The sequence below is a fragment of the Myxine glutinosa genome, chromosome 4, assembly GCF_964187855.1.
Source record: "Myxine glutinosa chromosome 4, kmMyxGlut1.1, whole genome shotgun sequence".
Classification (NCBI taxonomy): domain Eukaryota; kingdom Metazoa; phylum Chordata; class Myxini; order Myxiniformes; family Myxinidae; genus Myxine; species Myxine glutinosa.
This window is the reverse complement of record NC_136264.1, coordinates 2,406,197-2,418,968: the sequence shown is the minus strand read 5'-3', so window position 1 is coordinate 2,418,968 and position 12,772 is coordinate 2,406,197. Positions and strand designations below refer to the sequence as shown.

Below are 12,772 nucleotides of genomic sequence, written 5' to 3'. Positions count from 1 at the left end.
GCAACCTTAACTCAGTTTGAGGATGTTTCATTCCACCAATCCGCAATGCAAATGCTTTGATGTTTATAATATTTTTGTGAAATATAACTTTTGATAAATAAAATGATCATCTCTCATTGAATGGGTTTGAATGTTATTGATATTTTGTACTGCACATAACTGATAATAATCAACAACTAAACAAGAAGATGTCATGTGGAGCACGATACTTGCAAAATCCATCCCTCCCCCCAAAAAAGGTTGTCATGGATACATCAAATTGTCCATTTCATTGTCCCCCGTCGCACAGCGTAGCGAAAGGGGGACTATGGCTTTCCCCTCCGTCCGTGTGTCCGTCCATCCATCCATCCGTGTGTGTTTGCGTGCGTAAGCGAAGGACCGCATTCAAATTTGGTGTGTGGGTGCAACCCACGTCAAAATCCAAGATGGCCGCCGCCATGTATGTCTGATGCCATGTATGTCTGAACCTTGTGAGATTAATATCTTGAAAAATAAGCGAAGTACCAACTTCTAATCTGGTGGGTGGGTGTATCTCGGCATAAGGAAGAACGCTATTGAAAATTGGGTCGCCACGTCAAAATCCAAGATGGCCGCCACCATATATATGTCTGAACCTTGTGAGATGAATATATTGAAAAATAAGCGAAGTACCAACTTCTAATTTGGTGTGTGGTTGTATCTCGGCATAAGGAAGAACGCTATTGAAAATTGGGTCGCCACGTCAAAATCCAAGATGGCCACCGCCATGTATGTCTGAACCTTGTGAGATGAATATATTGAAAAATAAGCGAAGTACCAACTTCTAATTTGGTGTGTGGTTGTATCTCGGCATAAGGAAGAACGCTATTGAAAATTGGGTCGCCACGTCAAAATCCAAGATGGCCGCCACCATATATATGTCTGAACCTTGTGAGCGAAATATCTTGAAAAATAAGCGAAGTACCAACTTCTAATCTGGTGTTTGGGTGTATCGGCACAAGCAAGAAGGCTGTTTAAAATTGGGTCGCCACGTCAAAATCCAAGATGGCCGTCGCCATGTATGTCTGAACCTTGTGAGATGAATATCTTGAAAAATAAGCGAAGTACCAACTTCTCATTTGGTGTGTGGGTGTATCTCGGCATAAGGAAGAACGCTATTGTAAAGTGGGTCGCCACGTCAAAATCCAAGATGGCCGCCACCATATATATGTCTGAACTTTGTGAGTGAAATATCTTGAAAAATAAGCAAAGTACCAACTTCTAATCTGGTGTTTGGGTGTATCTAGGCACAAGGAAGAAGGCTATTGAAAATTGGGTCGCCACGTCAAAATCCAAGATGGCCGCCGCCATGTATGTCTGGGTGAATTGGAACCTTGTGAGCGGAATATCTTGAAAAATAAGCGAAGTACCAACTTCTCATCTTGTGTGTGGGTGTATCTAGGCATAAGGAAGAACGCCATTGAAAATTGGGTCGCCACGTCAAAATCCAAGATGGCCACCTCCATGTATGTCTGAACCTTGTGAGCGAAATATCATATCATAGCATGTTTTCTGCGTCTTCCACTTTGTCAACTCACATCACTTCACCGACGGGGGACCTAGGCGTAACGCTTGTTAAGATTAAAATTGACGATCTCAATCAAACCTCGGGTCAATTGGATTAGAATTGATGATTTTTCAGGTGAAAATTGATGATATTGGAAGTTCGACCTCAAGTTGACCTTTGACATTTTGACCTCAAATAGTTGGTTTTCCACTCAAATCCATAATGCACTGTGTAATTGATGTTTAATTACCAAGTTAATAGGATGAAAAGTGACGATTTGTCAGACAGAAGTGACGAAGGGACCCCTGGAGTAAAATAGGCTATGTGGTGAAAATGTAAGTTGAACCCAGGTGTGACGCTCACTTAAACCACTGGGCGGTGTCTATAAGACATGTAGTGAAATTATACCAAGGTGAACCCAGGGTGTGCTCGCTACGGAAGGGGCGTCTATAAGACCCGGGACAACCGGGGCGCGCGGACACTCCAGCGGAACTCACTGTGACATAGTCCTGTAGTTTGAATGGTATGTACGCCCCTAAATGCTGCGCTGACTGTCCTCTCTGTTGGACCTTTGTTATATTGAATCAACCATTGCTGCTCATGTAATACTCTGATTTTAATGCCTGTTGCATGCATGTATTCTTACAGGATGTACTACAGATCTAAATGATATTAAACCTACACCAGAGGTCAAGTCGTGTCTGAGCTTGATTTTCACGACATTTAATATCATTTAGATCGCCGGAATGGCTGACCACAAGACGTTCGTGGTACCGATTCTCGGAGCCGACCCTCAAGCTGAGGGATCAGCATCGGAGTTCACTCACTGGCTCCAAACGCTGGAGAATTACTTTGCTGCTCACGAAACAGAGCCCACCGCTGCGATAAAGCTGTCCGTGTTACAGTCAAAGGTCTATCACACTACTCTCGCCGCCGGTCTGCCTCAAAAGGACCGGATGCGATGGGGACCTCGCAAGCCTTTTGCGGGACCGCGTCGTCAAAACGCAAACTGCTCTCCTGGGGCCCGAACGCCGGAGCAGGCATGACGGACTCCGGCAAGGCGCCTGCTGAAGGAGGCCACTGGGAAATGTCCTGGGCCGCAACCCCGTCGGAACGACGGACCCGCTTGGCGCCGAAGGTACGACTCTAGCCTCGGTTGCTCGAAACGCTAACGGCTCCGTCCGAGAGAATCATCCTAGATTTGCGTGCCTCAGCCCGAGATGAGATTCCCACGCGAGTGATCACGACTCCCATGTCGGCCATGCCTCCACACAGCCGGCACACTCCGACCACTCGCTACTCGGTAGAATCACCTCCTCCGCGCGGGCCGGCACACTCCGACCACTCGCTGCTCGGTGGAATCGCCTCCTCCGCGCGGATCGCGCACTGCTCGTCGGGATCACGCCGTGCCTCACACGGCCGGCTCACCCTGACCACTCGCTTCTCGGTGGAACCACCTCCTCCACGCGAATCGCGCACTGCTCGTCGGAATCACGCCGTGCCTCACACGGCCGGCTCACTCCGGCTGCTCGGGCACTGCGCCCTTCGCGGGCACCACTCTGCGAGGCCGGCGATTCTGATCGCGGCTCGTCGAAATCCCACCTACGCGCGAATCGCGCGCTGCCCCATCGCGGGCACAACCCGATCAATCGCTGCACGGTGGAATCACCTACGCGCAAATCGCGCATTGCGCCCCTCCGCGGGCACCTCTCTGCGAGGCCGGCGATTCTGATCGCGGCTCGTCGAAATCCCACCTACATGTGGCTACTCAACGAGGCCGGCGAACTCCGCTGCCTGGAATCGCCTCAATGGAGGCTCGCTTGGCACCACGCGAGGACTCGTCGCAGCACGGATGAGTTTCTAAGGCCGTCGAGCGGGACCTTCATAGCCTCTCACGACACTCGGGCTTATGCTTATGATAGATGATCGTATACCATGTGTATTCTATATGACTAACTATGTCTAAAACTCCGGACAAAACACGGCCCGAAAGCTAAACAAACGAGACGCTACTTCAGGGCGTGATATGTATTCGATCTTTTGACCCGAAAGCTAACAAACGAGACGCTACTTCAGGGTGTGATATGTATTCGATCCTCTGACCCGAAAGCTAACAAACGAGACGCTACTTCAGGGCGTGATATGTATTCGATCCTTTGACCCGACAGCTAAACAAACGAGACGCTACTTCAGGTCGTGCAGTCTATCGCTGCCAAGCATGCTCGCCCTCTCGACTCGGCGTGCTCGCCCTCTCGACTCGGCGTGCTCACCCTCTCGACTCGGTGTGCTCGCCCTCTCGACTCGGCGAAACCGCACTGGTTCAACGGGCCGAGCTCAACTTTCGGTTTCCCTCGTACGCGGTGCGCCCTAGATAATACTTTTCGCTCGTCGGCCGGGTTCGTATTCCGTACACCGATCTCGAGCCCGCTCGAATGCTGCTGCCCAATGGACGCGAGACTTTAGATTTCGGAGTGCTACTTTACTCCGTCTGGGGATACCGCTCAGCTGGAACTCGCCGTCAAACCCGCCCGCACGCGCCCGAACCAATTGATGACGTCATCGACTAAATCACGCGTTTGCTTTACAGCACCATTTAACTGTTTCCCGCGCTTGCGTCATCAGAGTTCGTCTACCTGGGTACCTCTACAGAGGCAGAAATTGCAGACAGATTGCAGAAATACTCAATCTGACCGCCCCTGCCCGAAAGTGCGTGTCATAACGTGGCGGCCTTCGAGGGCGACTAGCCCACATCGCGGACTTATGCCGTTAATCGATAAGGCACGGGGCATTTGGGGGTGCACGGTGACCCCATGACACGGTGACATTGAGCGTTGCTCCCGACTCCCTCGTCTCCTGAGCAAGCCACGTGGGCACCGGCCCGCCGGATCGCCCTTGACTCTGGGCTTGTTGCTTCTAGGACAGGTCACCTGGCTCGCCTCCACACATTTCGAGACTGCGAGACGCCTCGCCCGGCCGCTGCCTGATTGCGTTCCCTGTGACCCAGACTGTGAAGGTCGCTCGACTTCGGTGCGCGATGCGCGGCTGTTATCTCACACTTCACGACGGGGGGGGGGGGGGGGGGGGATGGATGAGTGAGGGGGGTGAGATGATGATCCATCCATCTGGGCCATCCTCTTGGATGTCGATCTGTCCATCCGGGCCATCCTCTTGGATGTCGATCCATCCATCCGGGCCATTCTCTTGGATGTCGGTCTATCCATCCGGGCCATCCTCTTGGATGTCGATCCATCCGGGACGTTTTCCATTTCTCGATCTCGACGTTTTCTCTCCGGGACACTCCCTCTGGGACGGTAGCTGATCTTCTCCGATCGTCTGCGCGCTGTGCTGCAGGTCGGGAGATTCTGTGCGCTTCGCTGGGAAGGCGCATTTCGGTCGTTTTGTGCGTCGTCGTATCTGCCATGCCGGTCGTTCGGGCAGCCTACGGAGGGCACTCGTGGCAAACGTTTTGCTTGAAACTATTTGCCGGAGCTGGTAATTCGTACGCGCTGCCGTCAGAGAGCGCTCGAGTCTCGTGATTTCAAAACAGGGGGACTCCGGGGTATCACGTAACTCTCGATATGGCTCTTGTCGGTTCTCTCCCTCGGCAATTCCATGGCATGGATCTATTGTGGATCGACCATGTACCCTTGGGAGCCAAGGCAGGTACAGACTTACTGTAATGGACTTACTGTAGTGGCCTCCTGTCATGTAATCTTACTTACTGTCACAACTCCTAGGCCGGTACAGACTTACTGTAATTGACTTACACTGTCATGGCCTCCTGTCGTGTAATCTTACTTACTGTTACAGCTTACTGTAAAGAGGCTTACTGATTTACACATCTTCCACATCGACACATCTTCCTGTAATGCGTTGCATTGCGACGAATGGACATTCGCTCTTCGACAAGGTACACCTTATGTAATGAGTTGCATATCGCAAAGGTACACCTTATCCAGCACATAGGCCTGAGACTAGACTATTGTGACCCACAGGCTCATCGTCTGCCAGTATCGGACATGTTTGCTAACCAGGCTATGAGTGCGCCTAGAGAACATCTGCCGTCCCTCCCTTCGCCTGATACACCCCTGCCTGAAGCGGTGAGGGCACTGAGGTGCCCCTCCGACACCTGCCTCCAGCGGCTACTCCGAAGCAGGGGACTCCGGATTTGGGGACGACGTACCCGGTAGTTTCCGAACCTGTGCTGGCAGGGTAATTCGCCACACTGACCTCTACGGATGGACCGACTGACCTGTACTACTGATAATGGATTTGTTTCGTATAGCGCTTTCCAGGAAGCCCTAAAGACGCTTTGACAGTGTGCGAAACATAACACAATGGCGCAAAGACAAGAATCAATAGGGATATTTCTTTGACACCCTAATAATGATATAATGACTTCCTCTACCTATTAATGCTGACGCGCGCTCGCTTCCTGCCTAGTGGCAGCATAGTTCTAACGGCGGGGAGAATGTGGTGAAAATGTAAGTTGAACCCAGGTGTGACGCTCACTTAAACCACTGGGCGGTGTTTATAAGACATGTAGTGAAATTATACCAAGGTGTGCTCGCTACGGAAGGGGCGTCTATAAGACCCGGGACAACCGGGGCGCGCGGACACTCCAGCGGAACTCACTGTGACATAGTCCTGTAGTTTGAATGGTATGTACGCCCCTAAATGCTGCGCTGACTGTCCTCTCTGTTGGACCTTTGTTATATTGAATCAACCATTGCTGCTCATGTAATACTCTGATTTTAATGCCTGTTGCATGCATGTATTCTTACAGGATGTACTACAGATCTAAATGATATTAAACCTACCCAGAGGTCAAGTCGTGTCTGAGCTTGATTTTCACGACAGGCTATATTGTTTTTCCAAGTTTTCCAAGTTTCCAGTTTTTCCAAACACGATGTATTCATATTTACCGATATGAACAGTGATGTGGCTTTTGTTGAAATTATACAAATACTGTTTATTCTACGTACCAGGAGAGAGTAGATCGACTCCTGACGAACTCTTCCTTTTTAAAAGTGCGGTTCCGAAGTAACACGGCAGCATGTGCAAAGCGACTGAGAAACAGGTGTAGCGGCCGCTTCTGTGTTACAGATTCGGCGCGCACTCTTCACACATAAACGTGCGACTGAGAAAGACGTGTAGCGGCCGCTTCCGTTTTGCAGAATTCAATCTTCTTTCAAAACGGGCGCCATGTACTGTTTAGATTTTGATGATTTGCGTGTGATATGATTCAACGGATGTTTATATGAATCGTTTAAAATTTTAAAAAGCCTTCAATTTCTGATATTTTGCCTTTTCTTTTGGGCCTCCCAGTTGAAGCCCCGCCCTTAGGGCGGGTACCTTTGCTAGTAAGACTAACTTGGTCTTTCTTTCTGAATGTTATTCTACCTTGGACAGCTGGAGATGGAAAGATGATGATTTGTCATCTTCAGACATGGCAAACATAATCAAAATCCACAACACAAACAATGAGGAAGCTTGGAAAGAAATCCTCAAGTGGGAAGCCGTGCATGTCAGGTAAGAATGTTCTGTTTTTTATATTTATAATGAAAATGTTTGCTCGTTTTAAAAGCTTGGGGGAGGTGAGGGGTGTGGGAAGGGGAGGAACTCATTTCCTGCCACTTTATGAACAATTTAAGAACATTATTATTTTTATTTTTTTTAATGGTGTGTGTCCACTGCCTCTGTTAGTCGTGTCTCCATCACCGGAAGTGAATGGAGGTTATGTTTTCACATGTTTATTTGTTACTTACAAAAATCGATTTTTCAAGTATGTTGGTTGGCCGCACGTGTTATTCTGTCTGTATGTCAATCACCTGCAGGTCACATTTTTACTCTGAGCTTCATGAAACTTCACCACAAGTTGGTCATAAGCAAAAAGCCTATTGTTGTTGATATCAAAAGGTCAACATTGGCCTAATTTCTAAAATTGTCATATATCCTCCATTTTTACCCTGAAATGTGCGTCGACCCAGCTGGGGACTTGTATGTTGGGCCCTGCCCATCCTCTACTCGTAAATGACTGGATGCATTTCCTTCATATTTGCAAATGAATGAAATAATATCTGGGCATGAGGCGTGGCAAAATAATTTTGTGATGTGTAACATTGAACGTGTAAATGTCATATCTCGTGGTGGATCTATTTTATTATTTGGAAGCAATGATGGGTAATTAGGAATGTTTTTTAAAAGGTTTTACGGGAGAGAATAGTACAATATTGTACATGTATGCTTTCTGAAACAATTATTTATTTATATATACACTTTACCATTCTTCCATCAACATACCAAGATTATTTATTTATTTTTTACCCTTCTTCCCAGGGAATGCCCTTGTGGTCCCACTCTCATCCGTTTCTCTGGTCGTCCCAAAGATCTTTCTCCACGAGCCCGGATTCGCTCCTGGATGGGGTGATTTAATTGTCTTTCCATGTGTACAATGCTTCGGCCTTCCCTTTGTTTGAATCCAATTTTCAATATTTTTTGTAATCTCCTCTTGCATACTTTCTGCCCTTGTTCTTTACTCCCATTGCCACCCCCCCCCCCCCCACCCCCCTCCTCCCCTCTTGTGATACCTAATCATTTTATTTTTCCTTTCCCATTGTAGCTACGAACTACCTTTCGACCGTCATGATTGGATTATTTCACGTTGTGGGCGTGAGGTCAGATACGTCGTTGATTTTTACGATGGACCGCTAACTCCATCGTTCTCCTTCTCAACACTCGATGTACGACCAGCTCTGGATTCTCCACAGGCCTTTTGGGACCGGGCCTGCGTTGCTTGGCTGCGATGGACTTCATAGAGGGTTTCACATGAGATATACTGAGAGTGCTCTTTACCATGAGGTGAAACCAATGTGTGCTAATCCAAAATACCTGTTGGCTTTAATAAGAGAACCTCCTGTTCTCCCTCTCCTGTTTGATATCCCCACTCTTTAAATGAAAATAATTTTCCAACTAATATAAAAGTGGAGTAAACTTCAATGGATTGATATTTAAACTATGGAGACGTACATGTTCACAGTTTTTGGGACAATGAACCTTGGTAACGCAGCATGATGGTTATTCTGTCTCCAACTTGGAATGCTCCTCATGGACCCCCTGATCTCACCTTGGACACATTGGATTAAAAGTATGTTGGTCTGTCCAGTACTTGTTTTATTTGTGATTGTTATCACAAAGTATCGGAGTATCGTTGAGAGAGAGAAAGACAAATGATGAATTGCGAAAAATGATGGGAATAGAGCCTGTGATTGATGCTGTGAAGAGGAACAGGTTGAGATGGTTTGGTCATGTGTTGAGGAAGGATGAAAGTGACTGGTTGAGAAGAGTGATGGAAATGAATGTAGAAGGAAGTAGAAGACGGGGAAGACCGAGAAAGACTTGGCTAAAGATGGTGGAAGAAGAAATGCGGGCAAGGGGGTTAACAAGGAGAATGAATGAATGAATGATCGTTTTATCCTGTAGCTGTGATGGAGGTGCTGGCTCAGAACGTAAAGGAGGGTTTACCGTGGGAGTTGTTCTATGCAGATGATCTGGTGTTGATTGCGGAAAGCATGGATGGACTGAAGGAAAAGATGAACAAGTGGAAGGAATGTATGGAGACAAAAGGTCTGAAGGTGAATATCGGAAAGACGAAGGTGATGGCAAGTGGTAAAGCATGTGGTGAGGTGGAAAGAACTGGGAAGTGGCCGTGTGCTGTGTGCAGGCAGGGTGTCGGAATGAACTCCATTCAATGTACAATGTGCGCTGAGTGGGTTCATCAAAAATGTAGTGGTCTGAGAGGGTCATTTACCAGTGTGGCAGCTACATTCAAATGTAAGGTGTGCACAGAGGGAGCTGCAGATGGAGGAAATGTTGAGTTGGATCTTGGAGACGGCGTGAAGCTGGAAGGTGTGAAAACATTTTGCTACCTTGGAGACATGCTGAATGGAGAAGGTGGATCAGACTCGGCAACGGTTGCTGGAGTGAGATGTGCATGGAAGAAGTTTCGGGAACTGAGTGGCGTGCTGATGATGAGGGGAGTGTCGTTGAAGCTGAAGGGAAAGGTGTATGCTGCATGTGTGAGAAGTGTTATGATTTATGGGAGCGAGACATGGGTAATGAACGTAGAGCAGCAATGAAGGTTGGAAAGGCTGGAAATGCGAATGGTTCGATGTATGTGCGGAGTATCGTTGAGAGAGAGGAAGACAAATGATGAATTGCGAAAGATGATGGGAATAGAGCCTGTGATTGATGCTGTGAAGAGGAACAGGTTGAGATGGTTTGGTCATGTGTTGAGGAAGGATGAAAGTGACTGGTTGAGAAGAGTGATGGAAATGAATGTAGAAGGAAGTAGAGGACGGAGAAGACCGAGAAAGACTTGGCTAAAGATGGTGGAAGAAGAAATGCAGGCAAGGGGGTTAACAAGGAGAATGAATGAATGAATGATCGTTTTAAGGCCATTTTCCCCGCTAGAGCGGGGGTTAGCCTTGCGGGCCCCATGACAATCATGGTTCCCTGTTTGAGGCAATGTTTTTATGGCCGGATGCCCTTACTGACGCCAACCCTTGGTCACACGCTTACGATGCGCAGGGATACGGTGTACCTATTCTAAACCGGGGTACACACCGGGATCATTCATCCCAGCAAGCTGGTACTCAATTTGCCGACCTCGGAAGGATGACAGGCTGAGTCAACCCCCCTGGCGTTAATTCAGCGATCGACCGGGATTCGAACCCAGGATCCTAGGATCCCAAGCCGGCACCCTGACCGCTAAGCCAACACCAGGCTACAGGCACCAGGGTTAACAAGGAGAGATGCAGAAAATAGGGCAAAATGGAGAAGATCGTCATGGGGACCGCAAGGCTAACCCCCGCTCTAGCAGGGAAAATGGCCTTTAAAATGCACGTTGTTGTTAGGCCTTGAGCTGATAGCTCAAAATGTGTCTAGAAATGGACGTCCGTCAAAACGTTCTGGGAAATAAATGGAATTGTAGTCCGGCGGCTAAGCTAAATATATACTGAAACGCAAAAGAAACTTACCACCTTTGAAACCTTTAAATATCAACAATAACACTGCGTGTAGTAAATGTGTGAACTTATTTGTGGACAATAGTGTCCTCACTGTCAGACAAAACGGTCACGGATGGTCACTTGAACCTTCAATGGTCACTTCATAGCACAGCTGTTGAACAGCCGTTTTGACTGTCAGTGATTAGCCAAGGGGTACGGGATGATTTTAATGAGCTGCACGTGATGTCTTGATATTGGCTTTAAAAAGGCCAGTGCAAAATGGGCATTTCAATCAACATGCCACGATTGTCATGGAATCAACGGCAGCGTGCCCTGGGCATGCTGCAAGGCGGACTGAGCTACCGTGAGGTGGCACGTCGCCTTGGCTGTTCACACCAGACGATATCGGCCCTGGTGGACAGAGACACCCTCCACAACTCTGCAGATGACAGACCTCGATCAGGGAGTCCAAGAGTCACCACTGCAAGGCAGGACAGGCAGATGGTCCGAAGTCACCTGCGGGATCGATTCCGTCCAGCATCCCGCACTGCGGCAGAAACTCCGGGGCGTGCAAACCCACGGATCTCCAATGATACTGCACGAAGACGACTGCATGACTATGGTCTGACTGCCAGAAGACCATACAGAGGCCCCGTGATGACGGCTGCCCATCGCCGCAACCGACAGAGATGGTGCCAGCAGCATCAGCGGTGGACCTTGGCCACCAGAGATGGTGCCCATCAGGACTGTCCACACAGAACCTTGACTCATCGCTGAAAGCGACCTCGTTCCACTGCGCCAAGGACGAAGGTGTTCTCTTCTATCCCAATCGTATCGAAATCTTGCAAAAATCAAATCTCTGAATCTGAGATGACCCAATATCCAGATCTTTTCATAATATGATAGTCTACTGGTGTGCCAAATTTGGTGCTTTCCTCACAAAATGCACAATTGTTATGCTAAGTTGCCCCACTATTGGGCGATTTCATGGAATAAGTGGAATGTTTCTGACCTGCTGAGGTCAATGGTACAGCTCCACGTGTGATATTCCATTGTGAAAGGGATAAAAATGGACCATTTCCGCTCAGGACCTTCTTCAAACTCCCAAAGACCAAGGTTTCCACACGGGATGAAATTTCACACGTTTAATGGGCCACTCTGTACATTATACATTCGATCCAATGCCTGATTTTGAGGTGTTCCCACGTGCAAGTTTGTCCAAGGGCAAAACAAGTGAGAGTTTGAACCATACGTTACCGATGTATCGTAACTGAAAACAAATATTGAATGAAATATGAACAAAACCACATGCCGCAGCATCAGCCACATTTTGATTGTTGTTACCACAAGAGGAGCAGAAATGTGATTCTGCACACACAGATGAGAAAGTCAGATATCAAATGTACCTCACAAGGATATGCCCAGGTTAGGAAAAGTGGGCAAAAATATACATTTCTAAGCAATATTCAGATACGTGACATAATGACAGATTGTGCAATGTTTTTCTTTTCAGATTTTGAGTAGCTAAGATCTGGTTGTAATTGCAAGTTAGTTAGGCATATATATATATATATACACAGTCATCCCTCGTTTATCGCGGGGGTTACGTTCCAGAACCCCCCGTGAGAGGTGAAAATCCGCGAAGTAGAAACCATATATTTATTTTATTATTTTTATATATATTTAAACCTTTAAAAACCCTCCCCATACTCTTATAAACCTTTCCCACGCTCTTATAAACCCTTTCTACACTCTTAAACACACTTTTGAGACCCATCCTTACGTATTAGAAAAATATTTGTACGTGTATATATAGCTGTACAGTATATTTGAAAATACTGTAATAGATACTGGGTAAGTATATCGATAATAGTTTTTACTGTACTGCACAGCAAAGAAGAGCATTACAGCTCTTCTGAAGGCGCCACTTCAGCAGGCGCCTCGTCAGGTGGTGCAGTATCTTCGTCGTCGTCCGGAACTTCTTTTCATGCTGAAGATGTAGGCGTGTCTTCTTTCTTTTTTCGGGTGAGGAACATAGTGATGGGCAGTTACTGGCGCTGCCTTTTCATCTGGGCGAGGAGGTTTTTATAGACTTCAATGCCTCCGTCGATTACATTTCTGAACTTCAACGAACGAATCATCTGGGGGTTCCATTCTTCAGCCCTTTCCTTAAGTTATTTTGCCATTCTCACTGGGGTTGTGAGGCGTTCCAGTGATAGGCCTTCTTCTTCTTCATCCC

General features: G+C 47.6%; 1 protein-coding gene across 1 annotated transcript in view; it reads left to right on the top strand.

Moving 5' to 3' along the window:
* The window catches only part of HCCS (holocytochrome c synthase), a 38,852-nt gene extending 30,165 nt beyond the window's left edge, over window positions 1-8,687 (top strand). Inside the window, exons 7-9 of the mRNA XM_078775377.1 lie at window positions 6,938-7,057; window positions 7,865-7,951; window positions 8,148-8,687. Of these exons, the coding sequence (XP_078631503.1) occupies window positions 6,938-7,057; window positions 7,865-7,951; window positions 8,148-8,343 (403 nt within the window). The 3' untranslated portion in view covers window positions 8,344-8,687. The remainder of the gene's footprint in view (window positions 1-6,937; window positions 7,058-7,864; window positions 7,952-8,147) is intronic.
* Window positions 8,688-12,772: the final 4,085 nt, after the last annotated feature.